The sequence below is a fragment of the Macaca mulatta genome, chromosome 2, assembly GCF_049350105.2.
Source record: "Macaca mulatta isolate MMU2019108-1 chromosome 2, T2T-MMU8v2.0, whole genome shotgun sequence".
Lineage (NCBI taxonomy): Eukaryota > Metazoa > Chordata > Mammalia > Primates > Cercopithecidae > Macaca > Macaca mulatta.
In genome coordinates this window covers 120,302,112-120,324,899 of record NC_133407.1, presented here as the reverse complement: position 1 = coordinate 120,324,899, position 22,788 = coordinate 120,302,112, and the positions used below count along the sequence as shown (strand labels likewise).

The 22,788-nt window shown below is 42.1% G+C and overlaps 1 protein-coding gene across 11 annotated transcripts in view; it reads left to right on the top strand.

The window, feature by feature from the left end:
- Window positions 1-22,788, top strand: part of ARHGEF3 (Rho guanine nucleotide exchange factor 3) — a 347,459-nt gene that overhangs the window by 310,483 nt on the left and 14,188 nt on the right. For all 11 annotated transcript variants that reach the window (XM_015130642.3, XM_077993227.1, XM_028844283.2 and 8 more), the window contains 5 exons: window positions 8,485-8,655; window positions 10,076-10,138; window positions 12,570-12,666; window positions 12,828-12,904; window positions 18,971-19,228. In XM_015130642.3, the coding sequence (XP_014986128.1) occupies window positions 8,485-8,655; window positions 10,076-10,138; window positions 12,570-12,666; window positions 12,828-12,904; window positions 18,971-19,228 (666 nt within the window). The remainder of the gene's footprint in view (window positions 1-8,484; window positions 8,656-10,075; window positions 10,139-12,569; window positions 12,667-12,827; window positions 12,905-18,970; window positions 19,229-22,788) is intronic.

Here is a 22,788-nt window from a genome sequence, read left to right as displayed (position 1 = left end):
ACGTTTTGTTGTATTTCAAATTGGATCTTCTCTCACTTAACTCTACATGTGAGGTTCTCTCCTTATCATTAAGCTTTTCTCAAAAAGAATGTTTCTTAACAACTGTTTAAGGTTTCCTTTTATTGTTGCAGTGTAATTTGTTTAATCCCTATTGTAGAACATTTTAGGCTGTTTCCAGATCTTTTATAAACAACAGTGTCCTGCTGACGGCTTTTCTTTCCCTAGGAGTTATCCTAATGGAAGTCCCCCTAGGAGCCATTTGGTCCAGGTAGTTCAGAGAGATGTGTTTGCTGTTTGCTAATGAATGAATGCATGTATAAACAAGCACTAATAGTGGCAGTGCGGTCTGTGGTATGACAATGATAGGTAACTACCATTCCTGCTGACCGAGTGCCAGGGACTTGCCCAAGCCTCTCGTGTACTTTATCTTATCCAATCCTCACTAAAACTTTGTGAGGTACTTATTATTATGCGCCTTTTAGAGATGAGGAAACTGAGACCCAGAGAGATGAAAGGTCTCTCAGCCATTGAGTGAACTTGAAGCCATGCCTGTTTTACTCCAAAGCCTATGTTCTTCACCCAAATCCATGTTTTGGAGTCAAACAGTTGCACTCAGTTCCTATTCCAATACTTGTGCCAATCACTTACCACTCTGCTACTCAAATTTCTCATCTGTTAAAAGGGGAAAAATACAAGAACCTGCCCAATGCCTCTCCTAGGATTAGCATGATGGTCAAATGTGACAGAGACCACACAGCTGGGAAGTGTTACTTCTCACTTATCATTAATTTCTGTAATGAAGCCTCATAGGAGACTCCTCCAGGATGCTGTTGGATAACATTTTCCTGTCCTGGCCATTATTGCTGTACACTTTGGTTTAACCCACCGCAGTGGCAACATAGGAAAGTGTTTTCCTCTTACAGTCCCACCCCAACCTCCAATCCTTGGTAATAAAACATCTGCTACAAAATAGCAATATGGTTAGGATGGTAAGTGTGGAGAATTTCCTTGGCTTGAATACTTTATTGGAGCATGTTATCTGTGGCTGTGGAAAACGGTTTTTGGAACAGGGCGAGGGAGGACCCCGCTGAACAGGCGGCATTAACAAATCAGATCTGTCCCATCATGCCTACCTGCTGGGTTTACATTTCCTCTGACACGTGTAAAGTGCACCTGCCACCCCCCTCCCCCAGCCCCTGACAGTCTCTTTTGCATTTGCAGCATCTTTTCCACATACCCAGCTCAGGCATAAACATGAGCACCATTTCCTCAATCTGCATTATCTCTGCTATGGTCATTGTTGTTTTAGCTGCCAGCAATTATGAGATTTCAGTTTTTGACTCATTTGCTAGGCCAGATTCCCTCATGGAAACTCTTGCTTGTCCTGGAATATTTTTCACTCCATTCCCAGCATCCCCACACCCAGGGAGATATATGTATGTGCTTCTGTTTTTATGTGGTCCTGCCCAAGGCCAGGTCCCTCACTTTCAGGTGGGCCTCTCCTAGTTAACCGTGGACCAGTGTTTCTAACCCCAGGAACATTTGGCAGTGTCTGGAGATGTTTTGGTTGTCATAACTGGGCTGGCTGTGCTGCTGGCATCTGGTGGTTAGAGGCCAAAGATGATGCTAAATATCCTACAATGCACAGGAGAGCCTCCCACAATAAAGAATCTGTAGTCCAAAATGTGGTGGCCAGGTTAAGAACTTTCAAACTTTCTACAGGCCAAGAAGTAACCTACAATTCATTTATTTGGGCATGTGTACCCCACCACACTATGAATCTTATCCTAGGGCAATTAGGGTAGGATATTGGTTAAGTATTGGGGCAGAGGGGTTGGCCTGAAATAGACTAGACTTGAATTGTCATTCTGACAGTCACCTTACTGCTGGGTTTTAACTAATAAAGCACCATTCATTGCTGTGTGACCTTCAGCAAAGTTTCACCTTCTTGAGCCTCAAGTTTCCTCATCTGTAAAGGGGGCAGAATCCTTCCCTCTAGAGCTCTCCTCACAGTGCCCAGCACATAGCAAGCATAACATTTAATAATTAAGCAAAAGTTGTTGAGGTCTTACTATGTCAGTTGCTGATGAATCCATCAGCAGGTAGATATGCCTGCCTTCAAGGAGTTTACCTTCTATTGGAAGGAAATAGACATGAAATAAACAAACCTATAAATATAGCACATATTGAATATAGAGAAAAATAGAGAAGGGCAAAGGGTGTGTAGATGGACAGTGGCAGGAATGCTGGTAGGGATATGGCTGTTCTTCTCTCTAAAGAGGCATCCTCTTTAGAGATTTTTTTTTTTTTCTAGTAGTAGTTGCCTGTTCCTCCCTCAACTCAAGTTCTCTCAATATAGTTTCTCCCAGTGGTACTGATGATGGATTCGGGGTAGCTCATGGTATGTAGTCAGTGCTGTTGTGAACACCCACCCATCACCCAGGTGCTGTCCCCAGCCCAGCCCAGCTGCTGCCCACACACTGGTTTGGTATTATTGTATGATTATCCTTTTTTGTAGACAGGGTCTTGCTACATTGCCCAGGCTGGTATCAAACTCCTAGCCTCAGGTAATCCTCCCATCTAGCCTGCCAAAGTGCTAGACTTACAGGTGTGAGTAACCTTACCTGGAAAAATGGTTGGCATTCTTTATTCCTCCCTTGGGATTCTTCTTTCAACATCCAGTCCCCTTCTGAGTGGTGTAAGAAAAAATGTTTCTTTTAATCCAGCCTAATTAAAGGTGTAAATTTGAAGTTTGATTAGTCAGAGATCAGCCGTTATTCCTAAAGCTGAGCAAATGCATCCTCTCTCGCTCCTTAACTAGATTTATATTCCTAGAAGGCAGGAGCTGGATCCCATCTCACTGAAACCTCCCCAAAATGCATGTCTTGCATGCAAACAGTAGATGCAGTCCCCATAGTAGAAAGAGCTCAGGCTCTGTTGGAACCAAACAGATCTGGTTTTGAATCTTAGCCTCCCTCAACCTCAGTTTCCTCCTCAGTAGAATGGGAATAAACCCCCAACTTGCAGGGTGGTTATGAGAATCAGAGAGAATATATCAGAAGTGCTAAGTGTAGGCAAAGCATATAAAAGACCCTCTGTGATATCCCCCATAGTACCCCGAGTCCAGCAATCACTAGGGAAACGCAAAGCAAGAATTCCGTAATGGTAGAGCTCACCTAGTACAGCTTACTGCTCTCCTTTTTCCCATGCCGCAGCAGAAGACAATCTCTAACTCTCTGGGAAATTTTTAAATAAATTAATTAAAATATGCTCAATCTTACCTTCGAAACACAAAACTGAAATTAAGGTGTAGTTGTTTTAACCTATCAGATTGATAATAATACCTTGTTATGAGAATGTGACCAATCTATGAGAGATACGTACCTATCTGAGGAATATAAAGTTGAATAGCCTATTTGGAGGTCAACTTAGTGGTACATCTCAAACATTAAAATGTTCATACTTCTTAGACCAAGGAATTCCACTTAAGGAATTCCTGCCTTTTAGAAGTATCAGCACAAATACACAAAGCATGTTCACTGAGGCACTTTTTATAATAGCCAGACACTGGAAACAATTTTAATGTCCATCAGTTGTGGATTAATTAAATCAATAGGCCTGTCCAGACTATGGGAGGGATACTAACTGCAGCCATTTTAAAAAATAAGTGAATTTGAGGTAATGGAAATGTTTAAGAACTAGATAGAGTGGTAGTTGTACAACCTCGTGAATATACTAAATAGCATTGAATTGTTCACTAAAAAATGGTTAATTGTAGGCTGGGCACAGTGGCTCATGCCTGTAATCCCAGCAGTTTGGGAGGCTGAGGCAGGAGGATCTCTTGAGACCCGAAGTTCAAGACCAACCTGGGAAACACAGCAAGACTCCATGTCTACTAAATTAAAAATAAAAAAATTAGCCAGGCACTTGCTTAGTGGTGGCACTCATCTATAATCTTAGCTACTCAAGAGGCTGAGGTGGGAGCATCACTTGAGCCCAGGAGTTTGAGGTTACAGTGAGCTATGGTTGCACCACTGCACTCCAGCATGGGCAACAGAGCAAGACCCATCTCCAAGAAACAACAACAAAAAGAGTAATTGAGTTATGTAAATTTCACCTAAAGATACTGTAAAGTAGAAAGAGAAAACATTCTCGGCCTGGCGCAGTGGCTCAGGCCTGTAATCCCAGCATGTTGGGAGGCCGAGGCGGGCGGATCACAAGGTAGGAGATCGAGACCAACCTGGCTAACACGATGAAACCCTGTCTCTACTAAAAATACAAAAATATTAGCTGGGCATGGTGGCGGGCGCCTATAGTCTCAGCTACTTGGGAGGCTGAGGCAGGAGAATGGCGTGAACCCAGGAGGCAGAGCTTGCAGTGAGCTGAGATCATGCCACTGCACTCCAGCCTTGGCAACTGTGAGACTCCATCTCAAAAAAAAAAAAAAAGAAAGAAAAGAGAAAACATTCAGTTTTCTATGGGTGTTAACGAATGCATGGAAAAACTTTGGAAAGAGCTAGAACAAATTTAACAGTTATTACTTCTAGACTTGGGGAAATGAGGGCATTTGTACTTAATTTTATATACTTTTGTAATGTATGAAAATTTAAAACTAGCATACATGATTTTCAAATTGTTAGGGGGAGTTTAAAGTTAGCCAAGGACTGAAAATATAACAGGGTAGGAGGTTGATTCTCTCAAGTGAAAGTGGAAACGTTCATTTTGAATTTTTTGTGTGTGTTTTCCTTTCTTTCTACTCTTTAATTCTCAACTCAGCTGCCATCAGAACTGCAAATTGGGTTGAGCAAGTTAATGACTCACTGCACTTGTTTTGACCTTTTAATGCTTGATTCTGAGTGCTGGAGATCTGCGTGCATTTAGTTACTGGTTACTGTTTACAAGGGACTGTTTTTAAGAGATCACAAGGATTTGTAAGATACCATTAGTGAACTGTGTATTTGGTGCAAGTACTTTCTTGACCTGCATAGGGCTGGTCCAGCCATCATGAGCTCGTTAGTGAGCCCAGGAGCTCCCCGCTATTTGTGCCAGCCTAAGGGGCTTGTGTTGCTACTTGCAAACAGAGTGAGCGTCTTGCTTCCAGAAGGCTGTGGTAATACTCTGAAGCTCTTTGGAAGTTTCTTTTTACATTTTTCATTTATTTATTTATATATATATATATTTTTAGAACTGAAACGAGGCCTTGCTATGTTGCCCAGGGTGGTCTCGAACTCCTCAGCTCAAGCGATTCGCCTGCCTTAGCTTCCCAAAGAGCTGGGATTACAGGCATGAGCCACCAAGCCCTGCCTCATTTTTTTCTTTTTTCTTTTTCTTTGTTTTTTTTTAGAGGGAGTCTTGCTCTGTCACCCAGGCTGGAGTACGGTGGTGCAATCTCAGCTTACTGCAATCCCCACCTCACTGGTTCAGGCAATTCTGCCTCAGCCTCCCAAGGAGCTGGGATTACAGGCACCTACCATCACGCCCAGCTACTTTTTTTGTATTTTTAGTAGAGACGGTTTCACCATGTTGTTCAGGCTGGTCTTGAACTCCTGACCTCAGGTGATCTGCCTGCCTTAGCCTCCCAAAGCGCTGGGATTACAGGTGTGAGCCACCACGCCTGGCCATTTTAGACACTTTGGGAGGCCGAGGCGGGCAGATCACGACATCAGGAGATCGAGACCATCCAGGCCGACACAGTGAAATCCCGTCTCTACTAAAAATACAAAAAATTAGCCAGGCATGGTGGCGGGTGCCTGTAGTCCCAGCTACTCTGTAGGCTGAGGCAGAAGAATGGTGTGAGTGAGCTGAGATCACGCCACTGCACTCCAGCCTGGGCGAGACGCCATCTCAAAAAAAAAAAAAAACAAAAGACATAAAAATTTATAAAGGAGGACAGAAATCACCCATAATGTCAACATGAAAAAACAATAGAATTTTGTGATGTTCCCTTTATATCTTTGCTCATGTGCATTTTTTGCATAACTATAAAATGTTCACATATAGATTTTTAATCCTGATTTTATTTTAGGCTACATAGAAGGGATGTTTACATTTTAAATTATCTCTGAATTGTCTAGATAATATTCCATCCAGCAGGGAATTATAATTTTTTTTTTCCTGAGATAGAGTCTCACTGTTGTCACCCAGACTGGAGTGCAGTGGCACGATCTCGGCTCACTGCAACCTCCACCTCCCGGGTTCAAGCGATTCTCCTGCCTCAGCCTCCTGAGTAGCTGAGATTACAGGCGCATGCCACCACGCCCCGGCTAATTTTTGTACTTTTAGTAGAGACAGGGTTTCACCATGTTGGCCAGGCTGGTGTCAAACTGCTGACCTCAGGTGATCCACCCGCCTCGGCTTCCCAAAGTGCTAGGATTGCAGGCGTGAGCCACCGTGCCCAGCCAATTATAACTTATTTAACAATGCCCTTATGTTGAATAGTTCTTTTTAAAATTTTTCTTTACTTTCTGGAATTTTGTTGAATCTCAAAATAATTGGGAACTACCTTAGAATGCCTTTGTGATGAAGGCTCATATGTCATATGCAAATTCAGTTCCTGACCTCAGGAAGTTTTTAGTTAAGAGCAGGTGACCAATAATTATAATCAAGTGTGATCATTGCTATATAAGAGGTATGTCTAAATTGCTCTGGGGTAGGAGGATGGGAGAATATTGGTAAAGACTTCTTAGAGGAGGTGCTGTTTGAGTTACATCCTTATATCCTGAGGGCAGTTAGGAGTTAGCCAGCCATGGCCAGGCGCGGTGGCTCACACCTGTAATCCCAGCATTTTGGGAGGCCGAGGCGGGTAGATCACGAGGTCAGGAGATCGAGACCATCCTGGCTAACACGATGAAACCCTGTGTCTACTAAAAATACAAATAATTAGCTGGGCATGGTGGCGGGCGCCTGTAGTCCCAGCTATTCAGAAGGCTGAGGCAAGAGAATGGCGTGAACCCAGGAGGTGGAGCTTGCAGTGAGCCGAGATCGCACCACTGCACTCCAGCCTGGGCGACAAAGCGAGACTCTGACTCAGAAAAAAAAAAAAAAAAAAAAAAGAGTTAGCCAGTTTGAAGTGATGGAAACACATTCCAGGAAGAGAAGATTGCTTGAAGGGAGTATAGAGGGATGGCAAAGCATGACGTATTTAGGGAATGACAGATAGCCTAGTATGGTTGGAGAAATGGAGGCTCATGGATGAGTGGCAGGATGGGATCCTAAATATGGAGACTGTGGTCAGATTACAAGAGACTTTCTGTGCCAAGCTGAGGAGTTGAAACTTCACGCGGAAGGCCACAGAGAGCCATGGGGGGGGGAACACTTCCTAAATAAGAATGTGGTTTTGGAGCACAGCAACCTCATTGCTTTGGCAGTCTCCAATAAGTGTAATGAAATCTTCTAGTATGAAGACTGAAAATGATGCACTCAGCTTTCTTCCGGATCATTTGTATTTGTCACGAAAAGCATTTTGGTAGCATGTTTAAGTCACAAAGGTGGACTTCGGATGGTTAGACGGCCCCGGAGTCTACCGGGGCCTCTTTGGGAAATAGGAAAATACCTCAGGGACAGGAATCATGTGCTGCGAAGATGGTATTTAGTATGTATATTAGTCAGGACTTTTCAAGTTGATGGAACCCCAACTGAGATAATAGAAAGGGAAATGTCTTTCTATATGTAACGAAAATGTCTAAGGGTGGTTCTTCTTCTTTCCGGTTTCAGGCACAGTGGGATCCAGAGGCTCAAGCAGTATTGGTAAAGCTTGCTCCCTTCCTGCCTCCACTGGTCACTCCATCCTTCATTCTAGGTCCCTTTATTCTCTCCTGTAGCAGACAGATGCTTCTGCTTAACCAGGGAGAGTTGCTGCTGGAAGCCCCTGCTTGTGTTATCTCTTGAACTCACAATCTCAAAGGAATACTCTTTCCTCCTTTCTCCCATAAATCATGTGAGAAATTTCAGGGAATCACATGCCCATCCCTGAACCAGGATGGTGGAATACTCTATTGGTCAGGTCTGGGGGAGCCCACCAAAACTATATGTAATAGGATACCCAAAGTTAGTGGGATTCTATTTATAGAAGGAGGAGAGTAGGAGTACTAGCCAAATGTTTAAATAAATAAAGGTCATCCACTATTGTTATCTCTTGTTCTTCTAAAGAGGGGAGATGTCCACTGGAAAAAAGTAGAGCTCATCACGTATCCAAGAACTGCCTTCATGCGTGAGTTTGGCCTGATATGTGCTTGCACTGTAGTCCACTTGGTATCCAGGTCGCACAGAACGGATACTCCCAGCGCATGTTCCAAAGCAGCCCCCTGTCCAATTTTCCTTAGCACGTAGGCTCAAGACAATGCCCCACTTCCCAAAGGCCTTGTGGCAATGTCCTCTTTTTCTTTCACATGTATGATTTATGTTCTGTCAACGACAGGAAACTGCTCAAAGATCCACCCAGTCCTGCCGCTGCCCCCGTGATGGTTTGTTTTTCTCATTGTTTAGCGCTCCATTAGCTTCCGCAGTGAGAGCCGCCCTGACATCCTCGCCCCCCGACCCTGGTCCAGAAATGCCGCCCCCTCAAGCACGAAACGGAGAGATAGCAAGCTGTGGAGTGAGACCTTCGATGTGTGCGTCAATCAGATGCTTACATCCAAGGAAATCAAACGTCAGGAGGTAGGCTCCGGGCCCAAACTCCATGTTGGCTGTGTGTCTGGAACAAAGGTGCATTGCAGGCGTCAGCCGTGCTGGAGTTTGCGCCTTAGTCTCCAAATCAATTCTTCATTGCATTTGTAGAAGGACAAACGGGAGTGTCTGACCTTGGGGAAGGAACTGAGAAACCAGAAACCAGCTGGGAGGGTGTGGCCCCCACTTTAAAAAGAAACTGATGTGAAAATGTGAATTTACAAGAAGATGAAACCAAATGTCTATTTAGGATTCTGAAGTTCACAGAAATAATCATTTTAGTTATATTTTGATAGCAACTTCTAGACTATTTTAAAATATTCAGTTTCCATAACTTTGATTCAGCTTTGTGGAAAACTTCCTTTCTATAGAATCCAGTTAATTTCATTCCCTGTAAGTTTTCTGTATCAATTGCCCTAAATGGCTCTGATAATATTACCCTGTATAGAAGAGCTTGTCTAAGTGCTTGTGCCAGGCTGTGCTGAGAACTTCATGTGTGCATCATCGGATGAGATCCTTGGAGTATCCAGCCCAGGGTTGTGCCTCCACCTGCTTTGTCCTCAGTTTACCAAGCAGCCCCAGGTGGAGGGAGCTTTCAAAGCCTGACCACTTTTTCCCGATATCCTGAAACACAGTAGACCCTGAAATATAATTACAAACTTGTAGTCCTTTAATAATGTAATGTTTGCTGACAGTTTGACTTCCCAGATGGAAGTGAAAGAGTGTTCTGCGCGTCATAGCTCTTTAGTATGATGGCTTAATGGAGCCAAATTAGAAACGGTCCATTTACATTGCATACTCTTCCACACAGCCAGCTCCTATAATTTTATTTTTTGTACCTGTGGGACTGAGAGGTAATTTAGAATGAATTAACTTTACCAGATTGTATTTGGAGTGATAAAATGATGGATTCTTCCTACAGTATCAGCCTAAAGGCATTGGATAATACAAATAAAACTTTCTGCTGAGATTCGCCTTCTGTCGAGTGGAAGAAAAAGTGAGGATGGCCCAGTTAATAATACTGCCACATCCATTATCTAGAACAGCCTCTGAATCACTTCTTATGATTGCCTCTCACAACAAGGGTACCAAATCCATGCTCACGCTAATTATTTTACCTAAAATAGTTCCCTCTTGTTTGACTGCATCAAAGTTCTCTAACATGAAAGATGACTTTTTGAATTAGAAATGTGTGGAAACTTTCTCCCACAAACAGAGAAGCACAATATGCAGTAGTTTTGCAGTATCTTTTCATTGCAGGGTTAAGCATAGATGCATTTGCTTCAGGTTAATGTAACTTAAAATACTTAATATGTAAATTTGGGGTTTTGAGTGGTGGAGCCAGCACTCTTTGAATATGGTCTTGTAAATGAAGGGAGAATTCAGTGAATATGTTTATCTTTCCTTGCAGGCCATCTTTGAGCTTTCCCAAGGAGAAGAAGACTTGATAGAAGACTTGAAATTAGCAAAAAAGGTAAATTTAAATCCAGTCATTTGAGTCAAGTCACTTTTTTTTCTTGACTAATTTCACAACCCTAAAGTGGTGCTTCATGAGAACTCCTTTTATGACTAAGACTGGTCTGCTACCACACACCAAGCAGTGGGGAAAGTGCTTCAAAACCAGAGGGCAGAATAGCTCTCCAGACCTGGCACCTTTAGGCATTTACCTCTGCATGTCTCTAATGCATGTCAAAGAATACTTCAGCCCAAATCAGAAAGTGTCCATGGAGGCCTTGCTTTATGTATGTTTCGTTGTCCTAGAAGTCTCATATGTACGAGTCTTTGCCCATGGGAGAGAATGTGTGCTTGTCTGAAACTTGAACTGAGTCTTAGAAATAAAGCCATTTGAATCTCAAAAGCAAATAAAGTGAAATGAGGCAATTGCATACTATCATATAAGCCAGGGTCTTTTATATAGGAATTTGTTTTCTAATCAACATTTTGTGTGGGGAGGAGGAGGACAACAAACCTTCCTCAAAAATGTTTTCATTCCAGTGGCACAGCCCCCCTACTCCATGGCTTGGAGGCTAAAACCAGACTCCTTCATCTGATATTCACAACCTCCTCAAAGAATCACAGGGTTGGAAGGATACCTTCCTTCTTTTAAGGGTTTTTAGTCTTTCTGCTAAGATGAAATTCCACCTCTAGCATTCCTGAGAGACGGCCACCCAAGCTTTGCTTGGACACAGCTAAGAAACTGAGTTTTAGGCAGGGCTGGAGGAGGAGATCAGAGAGGACAAAGAAGTTATTTCACTGTGAGAGTTATCATGCTGGTCATACGTGTAATTTCCCTTTCCTGCATGAAGATTTGCCAAACTCAAGCACCTTGAGATGTTTCCCGGCCATCCTTTTCCTCATGGTGGCCCTACCGTCCTACAAACTTTTCTCGTTCCTTTCAACCGTTCATATCCACCCATCCTTCAGGAACCAGCTCAAATCTCAGTTTATTCTTACATAACATTTATTGCCTCCTTCTCTGTACCAAGCAGCTCATCTTCAAAACTTTCTTGGCCACTCCAGTTTTAATTCTCTGACCCTCTAGAGCAGTTTTGATTTGATGGCTTTTTCCTGTCATGTGACATCAGTCTTGATGTGAATCTTTAAATTTTAAACATAAGCCGGGTCTGGTGGCTCACGCCTATAATCCCAACACTTTGGGAAGCTGAGGCGGGTGGATCACTTAAGGTCAGGAGTTCAAGACCAGCCTGGCCAGCGTGGTGAAACCCCATCTCTACTAAAAAATACAAAAATTAGGCCGGGCATGGTGGCTCACGCCTGTAATCCCAGCACTTTGGCAGGCCGAGGTCGGCAGATCACGAAGTCAGGAGATCGAGACCATCCTGGCCAACATGGTGAAACCCTGTCTCTACTAAAAGTACAAAAATTAGCTGGGTGTGGTGGCGTGCACCTGTAGTCCCAGCTACTCAGGAGGCTGAAGCAGGGAATTGCTTGAACCCGGGAGGCAGAGGTTGCAGTGAGCCAAGATCCACTGCACTCTAGCCTGGCGACAGAGCAAGACTCCGTCTCAAAAGAAAAAAAAAAAATTAGCCAGGCGTGGTGGCAGGCACCCATAATCCCAGCTACTCAGGAGGTTGAGGCAGGAGAATCACTTGAACTCAGGAGACAGAGGTTGCAGTGAGCTGAGATCATGCCACTACACTCCAGCCTGGGTGACAGAGCAAGACTCCATCTCAAAAAAAAAAAAAAAGAAAAAAATTCTTTTTTAAACATAGATTTAGTTTTCCATGAGATTGGAAACTAAAATATAAAACTAGAAAATATTTTAGTTTTTCTTATCTTCCCCATTAGCTTTATAAAATTCCTTGAAGGTAGGAGACTTCTAAGTCTTTGTATTCTACTTCAGTGCCCTGTGTATAACTGTGTATTCTTGTTGTTTAATTTTCTCTAATAAGAGGTGATAGGATTAGCAGAGGTTTTGCTCTCTTCGTTCAAATCAGTAGTAAAGGATACCAATCACTGTTTCTTTCCTCTTTTTATTTATTTTAAATATGTACTAATTTAAAAAAAGAATCTGCTGGTAGCTAGTTTTGAATAAAGTGGGATTTTTTTTTAAAAGGCAGGATCTTGATTTTGAAAACATATTAACAGTCAAATCTGTTCTATACCTAGGATTTGTGCTCTTTCCTAGATACATGATATACTGGAATAAAAAAGCTTTTGAAAAATCTGCTTTGGTTTCTCAACCACAAAGGCTCAAGGCAGTGCTGGTTTCTCCTCTCCTCCAGCCACACCTGTCTGCTGTTCCTGCAGCTTTATGGGAGAAGTTGTTGTTAGAGAGCCAGAAGTTTTGTTATTGGATAGGACCTATCAGGAGTTACTTACATAAACAATGTACTTCCTCTGATTTTAAACATTTGCTTCCATCTCTTGCCATTTTTGTGCAGGCCTATCATGACCCCATGCTGAAACTCTCCATAATGACAGAACAAGAGTTGAATCAAATTTTTGGAACACTGGACTCTCTAATCCCTCTACATGAAGGTATAATTTTGTTCCCAGGATGAGTTGTGACTTGTAGCCTTAATTGAGTTGTCTTATTAATGAGTGAGTGATTGTGAAATGCCTGCAATGTGAATAACCTACTTCCAGCCCTGTTCATATTTGATTGCCTAACAAATAAGCATCTGTTTGTTTTTTGCCAGAGCTCCTTAGTCAGCTTCGAGATGTTCGGAAGCCTGATGGCTCGACTGAACATGTTGGTCCCATCCTCGTGGGCTGGGTAAGAAAGTTCTCTGGTCTTTATTGAAGATAAATTTCAAAAATATAGATGGGAGTTTCATTTTAGCTAGACTTTTTTTTTTTTTTTTTTTTAATACAAATACTGGTTTCGCATCAGAAAAAAAAAGCAAGTTCCTAGTAAAATTGTAATTATATTTAAACTTTGTATCTTTAAAGCATGAAAACAGTTTTTTTCTTGTTACAAATTTACTGCATTTAAAAGTAACAGGGCCTTTTGCAACAAAATAAGTAAAGGTACACATGAAACTATTACTAGTCTCGTATCAAATGAAGTAAAACTAGTTAATATTCTATCAGGCCAATTGCTAGTATAATATAGTCCAATAAAAATTTAGTGACTTATCCACTACCAAAAAAAAAAAAAACAAAAAACTTTTCAGGCCATAAAAAAAATCTCATGGTCAAAATGTAGTTTTATAAACAAGATAATAAGTAAAGGTTGCTAATGTTTAGGATATATACCATGCTAAGTAATTTATAGGAGAGCTGGGTATTATGGTGACCTTCATCCCAACACAATCCATTCCTTTTCGTAATTAAATAAAAAGAAAGAAGCTGTGATCTTAGATTAGGAGTCATAAATTTATGATCCTAGGGCTGGATTTGTATTGTGTACATAAAGTTGTTGTTTGTTTGGTTAACTTATGCTAGACAAGGCGTGTGCTCTATTTTGCCTCAGTCCCCACCACTCCCTATTCTATACATTTACGTTTCCTTCTGTGAGTACTTAAATGTTCCACCCCAGTTCCAGGTGTTTTTCATCTGTTATGAAGCAGATAATGAGAGGAGATTACTTTGCTGACTTCTTCCAGGCAAGATTAGGTCTCTCATCACTCTGTTGCACACAGTATTCTAGAAAAATAGGCAGGAAGTACCACAACAGCTAATATTAGAGATCATTTCACTGTTTGGAGAGTGTTGTGAAGGTTATAAATCCTACTGTTGCTATGTGAGTTCTCTTTATTCAGTTACATCTGCATTTTAATCTTCCTAAAACCTTTCGGTTCACATGCCTTGATAATACATAGATGTGCAGAAAGTTTTAACATTGATCTTTTAACTTTATGTTTCTCAGTGACTGCCTTGATCAAGATACTTGATGAGAGTTTCATGACTTAGGTAGCTTTAGTTCAGGAGTCAATTTTAGCACCAAGGCTGAAATATCCCAAGGGATCTGAAAGGCAAGTAATGGTCTAAGATGAATAATTTAGAAAATATGCCTTAATATTTCAAGAGAGATCATTCATCTTATATTTTTGACTTTCATTTTATTATGAGCCATGGTAGATGTCTTAACTTCTTTAGCCCACAAAGAAATTTCTCCAAAGAGAGCCAGCCAACTGGAGACAGAGACAGAGAAGGTATAATGAGCAGAGAGTCTGCCTCAATATCTCTTAAACTTCCTGAGTCTGTGGAGTGTTTTGATACGGGGGTAAAAGGAGCAGTTAGGTCGCACTCCAGAATTTGTAGGATAACTCCTCTGCTTTTGATGAGACAGCAGTACAGGACTACATGGTTTCCTTAAGCATCATATGCAAATTGTCAATTTATGCCAGAAGCAAAATTGTAGGACTTTGCCTTGTTATTAACTTTTTGCTGAAATAAACATTTGTCATGTTTATTAGAAAATTGGTGTGATCTGGGAACAGCTTTGCAGTCCTTTTCTGTACATACCCAAAGGAAGTGTGACCATGCTGGCCCATTGCTATCTGGACGCTTCAGGCATCAAATGAGGACTTGGATCTTGAAGAGCAGCCTAAAATTAAACAACTGGCCCGTTGTTGCCAGACTTCATGAGAAATGGCCCTTATTTATCAGGCCCGACGAGCTGTTAAATGTTTTCCTCTTTTAACTGCAGATGTGTCCGTGTGAGTGGGAACAGTAAACCTAGGGGTACATATGTTTGAGTTCTTGTATTTTTAACAGAACAAAATAAACATCTTAGTGGACTTTGGATGAGAAAAGTCAGAGCCCATTCGACCCATGAAAAATTGATTTATTTTCCTCGCAAAGGAAAAAAGTGAGGGGGGAAAAATCCTTTTAAACAAGTGAGCCTTCCAAGTGGGACAGCCCTGGCAAGTCCTTTTGACCTTAGAATGAATCAATTACTTTTACTTTGAAGACCTTAAACAGAGTGGTTGCTTTTTTTCAGGGAACTACCCCGGTTACTGAGAATCAGTGTCCCCCCCTCCCTAGTGGGTCAGCCTGTTTGAGTAAGCCTTCTCTAGCATAAAGAAACAACCTCCAAGTGACTTATCTCCATGCCAACGTTTTTTCAATGATAAAATACTTTATCAGCTCTCCAAGGCAGAAAGTTCTCATGTTAATTTGATGTCTCATTAAATTTTAATTCCTAAGAAAGAGCCAGGGTACATGGAAGCAAAAAAAAAAAAAAAAAAAAAGATTTGTTCACAATATTAGGGGGATAATAGAACTTCTTTAAAAAGTGAGTTTCCCTTATAAATTATTGATAGTCTATTTAATAAAGAGATGGCAAATAGTTCAGAACTCTAAGGTAAAGGGGAAGCAAGAAGAAGTGTCAGACTCTAGTTTTGTCTCCAGCTGAGCAAGTAGCTTCGGTTCTCTAAACGACAGTTTCTTCAATAAGAATATTCTAGGGCCCAAGCACGGTGGCTCATGTCTGTAATCCCAGCACTTTGGGAGCCTGAAGTGGGTGGATCGCTTGAGCCCAGGAGTAGGAGACCAGCCTGGGCAAAATGGCGAAACCCTGTCTCTACAAAAAAATATTAGCTGGCATGGTGGTGTGTGCCTGTAGCCCTAGCTACTTGAGAGGCTGAGGAGGGAGAACTGCTTGAGCCTGGGAAGAAGAGGCTGCAGTGAGTCATGATCATGCCACTGCTCTCCAGCCTGACTGACAAAGCAAGACCTTGTCTCAAAAACAAAGAACTTCTTGGAACAAGTAATAATAGCTAGTACTTACTGATTCTTAATCAGAAGCCAAGCTCCATGCTACACTTTTTGTATGCTTTACCTCATTAAGGGAGAGAGGGACATTAGTATATACGTTTTGTAGGTGGAGACACTGAGGCTTGGAAGAGTCACTGACAGCTGTGTGAGTTAGGCTTTGAATCTGATTCTCCCTATTTCTGAGTCTGTCCTTTTTTCCAAGACAGAGTCTCGCTCTGTCGCCAAGGCTGGAGTGCAGTGACGCGATCTCAGCTCATTGCAACCTTTGCCTCCTGGGTTCAAGTGATTCTTGTGACTCAGCCTCCCAAGTAGCTGGGATTACAGGCATGCACCACTATGCCCAGCTAATTTTTATATATTTTAATAAAGACAGGATTTTGCCATGTTGCCCAGGCTGGCCTCAAACTCCTGACCTCGAGTGATCCACCCGCCTCAGCCTCCCAAAGTAATGTGATTACAGGCGTGAGCCACCGCACCCTGCCTAGTCTCTAACTGCATTTTCACCTCTCACATTCTGAATGATTGTCTGTATTTTGAGAACCAGATCTGGTACATTCTTTACCCTGTGTAGTTAAAGATCACTTGGGGCCTTTCCTAGCTGGTGACTGAACCAGATAGCCTTTCAGGTCATGCCCAGGAAATGAGCACCCTGTCAGGTGAGAGCACAGGACCAGAGCCCCATTTGGTTGCCATGGTAGCAGGGCAGCAGGATCACAGGGAGCAGTGACCCATTGGACAGCGAGCAGCAGTGTGGTCAAGGTTCCTCACTAGTTTACATCCGATGGTTACTGCTGATTTGTTTCTTCTAATGAAAACATTGAGCATTTCCAGATCTTTTTAAAAGGTGAGGAAGTGGAAATTAAATGAAGAGGGCCTGAGGCCCTTTTTAATTAACTCTGAAAATCTAAGTTACAAGCCACAGTACCACGTCTGGGTTCTGTGTGTGTGTGTGTGTGTGTGTGTGTGTGTGCGCGCGCGCGCGCATGTATAAGTACCAATTATCATTACTTTAAAATAATAGCTAGTATTTACACAAATATAAGGTTGAGGGAAAAAAATTCTGCAACTCTTTAACATAAGTAGAGAATTTTAATAACAGGTAAGGAAGGTAGACATTTCCAAGGAATGTTAAGCTCAATAGTGAGCTTGTAAAATATTACTTTCCTGGTATCCTTTTTTTGCTTTCAGTCACTGAGGAAATAATTTCAATAAGAGGTGTAAAAGCAGCAGCAGAGTATTTGAAGTTTCAGATGCTGCCATACTTTATTTATTTATTTATTTATTTTTGAGACAGAGTCTCGCTCTGTTGCCCAGGCTAGAGTGCAGTAGCGCGATATTGGCTCACTGCAACCTCTGCCTCCTGGGTTCAAGTGATTCTCCTGCCTCAGCCTCCTGAGTAGCTGGGATTACAGGTGTGTGCCACCATGCCTGGCTAATTTTTGTATTTTTAGTAGAGACAGGGTTTCACTATGCTGGCCAGCCTGGTCTCAAACTCCTGACCTCGTGATCCACCCACCCCAGCCTCCCAGTGTGCTGGGATTACAGGCATGACCCACTGAGCCTGGCCGCCATACTTTATTTTTAAGCAATATTCCCAAACCATCAAATATTACCTAATCTTGTAATCCATTAAACATATATTTATTTGTTCATTCAGAACAGAGTGTCTGCCATATAGTAGGCCCAATGCAAAGTAGTGAGGATACAGAAATGAAAGACACTCTTTTGCCAGTGTCTTGCACTGAATCCCTCTAAAGAGCAGGTGTTACAGGGAATAGGGCTTCTTAGTACAAGAGAGAGAAACAAAAGCAGTTAGGCCATTGGCTGCATTTGATTGCTTCTGGCAACTCTCTGGAGGCTGATAGCTCCTAGATTAGAATGCCAAGGCAGAAAAAGTGGATGAGAAGCCTTTTCCGTTGAGTCTCTGACATGGTGTTTGCACAGTGTGAATGATGGAATATGTCAGAGAAATGAGCATTTTGCTGGAATGAAGGCAGTGAAGGTTAAATGTTCCAAAGTCTTTAAGTTTAAATTGTTCATGACATAGTATTGTGATGTTAACTGTTAGTGATAGCCAAAACTTGTTTCTGACCTGTCAGAACTAGTTTAAAAGATTTTTATGAATGCTTTCTGCATCTGATTTTTTAGTAATCATACTTTTGCTTTAACTTCTTGAGGCTCTTTATAATTGGGTGCCTTGGAATCAGGTAATCATAAACTAATGTTGACTAATATAGGTATTTGAGCCATGCAAAGGGCTGGGCTGTGGAGTATGACCCTTTGCCTCCTTTTTGTGCCACTAAGTCTTCTAGATGAGTTTCTTATTAATAATTTCAAATGAAATCCTATGTTTTTTAAAATAAATTAGGAGGCTTTTACGTGACTGGATATCTTTGGAAGGTTAGGAAAATTCTGAACTGTATGTACATGCAGTAATTTCACTTCTTTTGTTTCTAGTTTAGTGTATTAATCTGTTCTCGCACTACTATAAAGAAATACCTGAAACTGGGTAATTTATAAAGAAAAGAGGTTTAACTGGCTCATGTTTTTGCAAGCTGTACAGGAAGCATGGCTTGCGGGGACCTCGGGAAACTTTCAGTCATGTCAGAAGCAGAAGCAGGCATGTCTTACATGGCCAGAACAGGAGGAGGAGAGCAGCGGGGCGGGGGGTGCTACACACTTTTAAACAACCATATCTCCTGAGAACTCACTCACTATCACAAAAACAGCAAGAGGAAATCTGCCCCCATGATTCAATCACCTCCCTGCAGTTCCCTCCTCCAACATTGGGGATTACAATTCGACATGAGATTTGGGCAGGGACACAAATCCAAACCATATCACTTAAATTGGCAGAATGCAAACAAACTATGGTAAGAGTCTTAAGAAAGTAATTAAGAAAATTACTTTGTGAAAGCAAGCCAGAGCCTAAGAAAACTGTCCACAGCCTGCCATGTTGAAGATTCCACTAGTTTCCTCCAGCCATGCAGATAAAGGAATGTCAGCCAGACCCAGAGACAAGTTAGGTATTTGTTCAGTCCCAATAAATGATGCCACTTGTAGCCTCAGAGCTCAATTATTTTGACATTCCAACCTTCTCTTTCTGTTTCCTTCTTAGCTCCCTTGCCTCAGCTCGTATGACAGCTACTGCAGCAATCAAGTAGCCGCCAAAGCTCTGCTAGACCACAAAAAGCAAGATCACCGAGTCCAGGATTTCCTACAGCGATGTTTAGAATCCCCCTTTAGCCGCAAACTAGATCTCTGGAATTTCCTCGATATTCCAAGAAGCCGTCTGGTAAAATACCCTCTGCTTCTCCGAGAAATCTTGAGGCACACACCAAATGATAATCCAGATCAGCAGCACTTGGAAGAAGCTGTAAGTTTGTCTGTTTCCTTCTTTCTCTTCTTGTTATTTCCACCATAATGGCTGGTGGATTGGGTCAGCGGGTGAATGGAAGAGTCCTTGGGTACTTAGTACTCAGGAATCTTGGGTTCCAGGCCTGGCACTGCCATCGTCCATGTTTTGATTTTACAAGTCACTTCTCCTCTCTCTGCCTCAGTTTCCTAAACTGTAAAATGCAGTGTTTACATGAAACACACTGTAAGGTCCCTTAGGCAGTAAAATTCTTGGTTTTACATAGGTGACTCTAATCTGGTGTTACAGTTGCTGACTGAGGGACAAGACCGTTGTGTAGATTTTAAATTTTGTTTGGTTATAAAGTAATAAGTTGCCTTTTAGCCTAGCCCCAAAGCTCATTTATGAAGTGGACATCCATTTAAGATCTGGCTCCCTTTGGCCCCCGATTACAGTGGGTTGCCTTGTCAAACCTCCTGCTCATTAATGGGATCCTCACTCAGCAAATGGTTATTGAGTATGGGCTGGACATGATGGCTCATGCCTGTAATCCCAGCACTTTGGGAGGCTGAGGTGGGCAGATCACTTGAGGCCAGGAGTTCAAGACCAGCCTGGCCAAAAAAGCAAAACCCTGTCTCTACTAAAAGTACAAAAAAAATTACTGGGCGAGGTGGCATACGCCTGTAATCCCAGCTACTCAGGAGGGTGAGGCACAAGAATCGCTTGAGCCTGGGAGGTAGAGGTTGCAGTGAGCTGAGATCATGCCACTGCAACTCCAGCCTAGGCAACAGAGTGAGACTGTTTAAAAAAAAAAAAAAAAAGATTATTGAGTGTGGGCTGAGTAATCTGGGAAATACATATTTTTCCCTAGCAGCAATAGGAGACGAGGAAAAATGGGGTGCCTATCACGAGAATATTGTAAACTGTGAGCATTCCACCCAGAAAGCGCCATTCTCGTTGAAGTACTCTGCATGGTAGAGATGGCAGATGGCAGGCCATGGGGAGCAGGTGGCCTGAGCAAAGATATAAAGAAATGACAGGACAGGTCGTGCCTGGGGAATATCATAGATCAGTTGGCCTGAGGTTAGGGGTCCTCTGAGAAAACAGCAGGAGAGAAGACAGAGGATATGGGTTCAGATCTGGTTATAGAGGTTTTTAAATATTTAAGAGATTTTTCCTTTGTCATGCAATTAATTGAAGTTTGTTTTTGTTTGTTGGTTGGTTTCTAAGTAGCTAGGACTCAGGATTCAAATCCCAGCTCCATCATTTACAAGCTATGTAACCTTGGACACATACTCTTGGTAGAATGGGGAACTGAGGAGGAAGAGACTGGTGATAAGGATGCAAGTTCGGAGGATGCTGTCCGGGTGTGAAAACCTGATCAAGGAGGTGGCAGTGGGGGATAGAGGCTAACAGATCATTCAAAGGGCTCATTTTCTGATGTAATCTGGGACAATAATAGAAGGAGGATATGCATAAGTAATTTGAAAATCAGAAGCCTTGAACCTGCTGAGCAAACAGCCTATTTCCTCCCAGATAGGAGTTTCATAATAAGTAGTAGTAACAACAATCATGGTAATAATTGCTGGCATTGAATACCTAGTAAATCAACTTTATGTAATTTGCCTCATAGGTTATGTATCTCATTTAACCCTCACAACAGCCTAGGAGATAGCTGTTCTTATTAGGGCCATTTTCCAGATGAGGCTTGGAGGGGTTAAATAGCTCGCCCGGGTCCACAGCCAGCAATTGATGCAGTTGATGTTCAAACCCTGTCAGTGTAGACTCCAAATCCTGTGCCCTTCTACTTCTTTATGATTCTATACCTTGATGCGGGAAGCCTGCCCACCACTTTCTGTTGCCTTTATAATTGCAGAGAGCTGTCTGGTCACCAGCCTCACCGGTGCAGAACTGGGCTGGGTGCCTCCAGGTAGAATAGAAAAGAATAATAAAGGACCCTCTTCTGATTCATGAGGTATTCAGTGTATCTGGTAGGCCCAACACACAGAGATCAGGCCTGCAGTCCAGCACAGATCAGGGACGCAGGCACTGGGTTGAGGGCCATCTCACTTCATCATGTCTGTTTTTTTATTACTGGGAAGAGTGCGATAGAGTTGCCTCCTCTCCATATTTCATCCCAGCAAGTGTGTGGTCTGCAGGAATAAAAACAACAGGGAGCATGAGCTACTCAAAATCATGACTTTTTTGAAGCATGGGAGCCTGTTCTGAGTTACTGTAAAGATTTTTTTTTTAATATGGAGCATGAAAGAATACTGTTCTGTTTTTTAAAAAAAAAATACCCAGTGAGCTAAAGTTTGAATTTAAAAACAGATAAGAATGTGATTGTGTGTAATATAAAATGATGTGCTAGTAACCAGTTTCCCTAGTGCATAAAGTATGAAGCCATTTTCAAAAGTTGACTCTGCACCTGGTTATTCAGGCAGATCTGTGCATGAAACATGGTATACCTGCATTTGAAAATGTCTGCAGAGCAAGTCTTCCAAATGCCTACTCACACAGTATACGCACAGGATTTTTTTCCCCCTCTTTACAAAATCCTCGTAGCATTACCCCAGATGAACAGAATTATTTAGCCCTGTACTCTTGGGTGCATTATGAATGTCTGATAAACATAAAACCCATAGCACCAATATAGCTTGACAAATATCCCCTGAATAAATTTCCCATCAATGAAAGGAGAAAAATCAGAGAGTGCTAAGTAAATTGCTTCCGTTCCAAGGGAGTTGATTGCATTCAGACCTATGATTAGATCTAAAAAGAGGTCTTGCCTTTAATGTAGTGCCTAAACTACCACATCTTTATTAGAATTTCTTAATAATGCTTTGAGGGTTGATAAAAAATTTTTCCCAAAAGAGAACTTCTTAAAATAGGAGTTTGGATATTCGGATATTCCAGAGAACTTGGTCATTTAATGTTTTAAATTCTAAGGATTTTTCTGCCAGAAAATGATTCTGCAGAGCATCCCTTCCCCCCACCCACCACTATTTCTCAACTCCTAAAAAAAAAAAAATCGCTGAAATAAGTGGGAAAACAGTCCTGCTTTTGATGCAACAGCCATGAAGACTGCTATTCTTGGTTCATGGCAGGAGCCAATGAGTATCATGGCACAAGGAACCAGACAGTCAGGGCTTTCAGAGTCCACTTTGAGGATGATGAGTCCAGCACGTGTGCACTTAATCTCTGTACTGTTACCAGGTATCTCTCATTATCTCCCTTTACCAGTCCCTTCCTTCAGTTTGAACCCAGTGAGAGATGCAACAATAAATTTAATTTAAATGCACAACTACTGTGACTGTTGTCTGGCTAATGGCAGCCTGCTGTATGTAACTTTATGCCTCCCTGAAATTCTGCAAAATAAATCTCTCTCAAGAACCAATGCAGAGGCCAGGAGCAGTGGCTCACGCTTGTAATCCCAGCACTTTGGGAGGCCAAGGCGGGCGGATCACCTGAGGTCAGGAGTTCAAGACCAGCCTGACCAACATGGAGAAGCCCCGTCTCTACTAAAAGTACAAAATTAGCCTGGCATGGTGGTGCATGCCTGTAATCCCAGCTATTCAGGA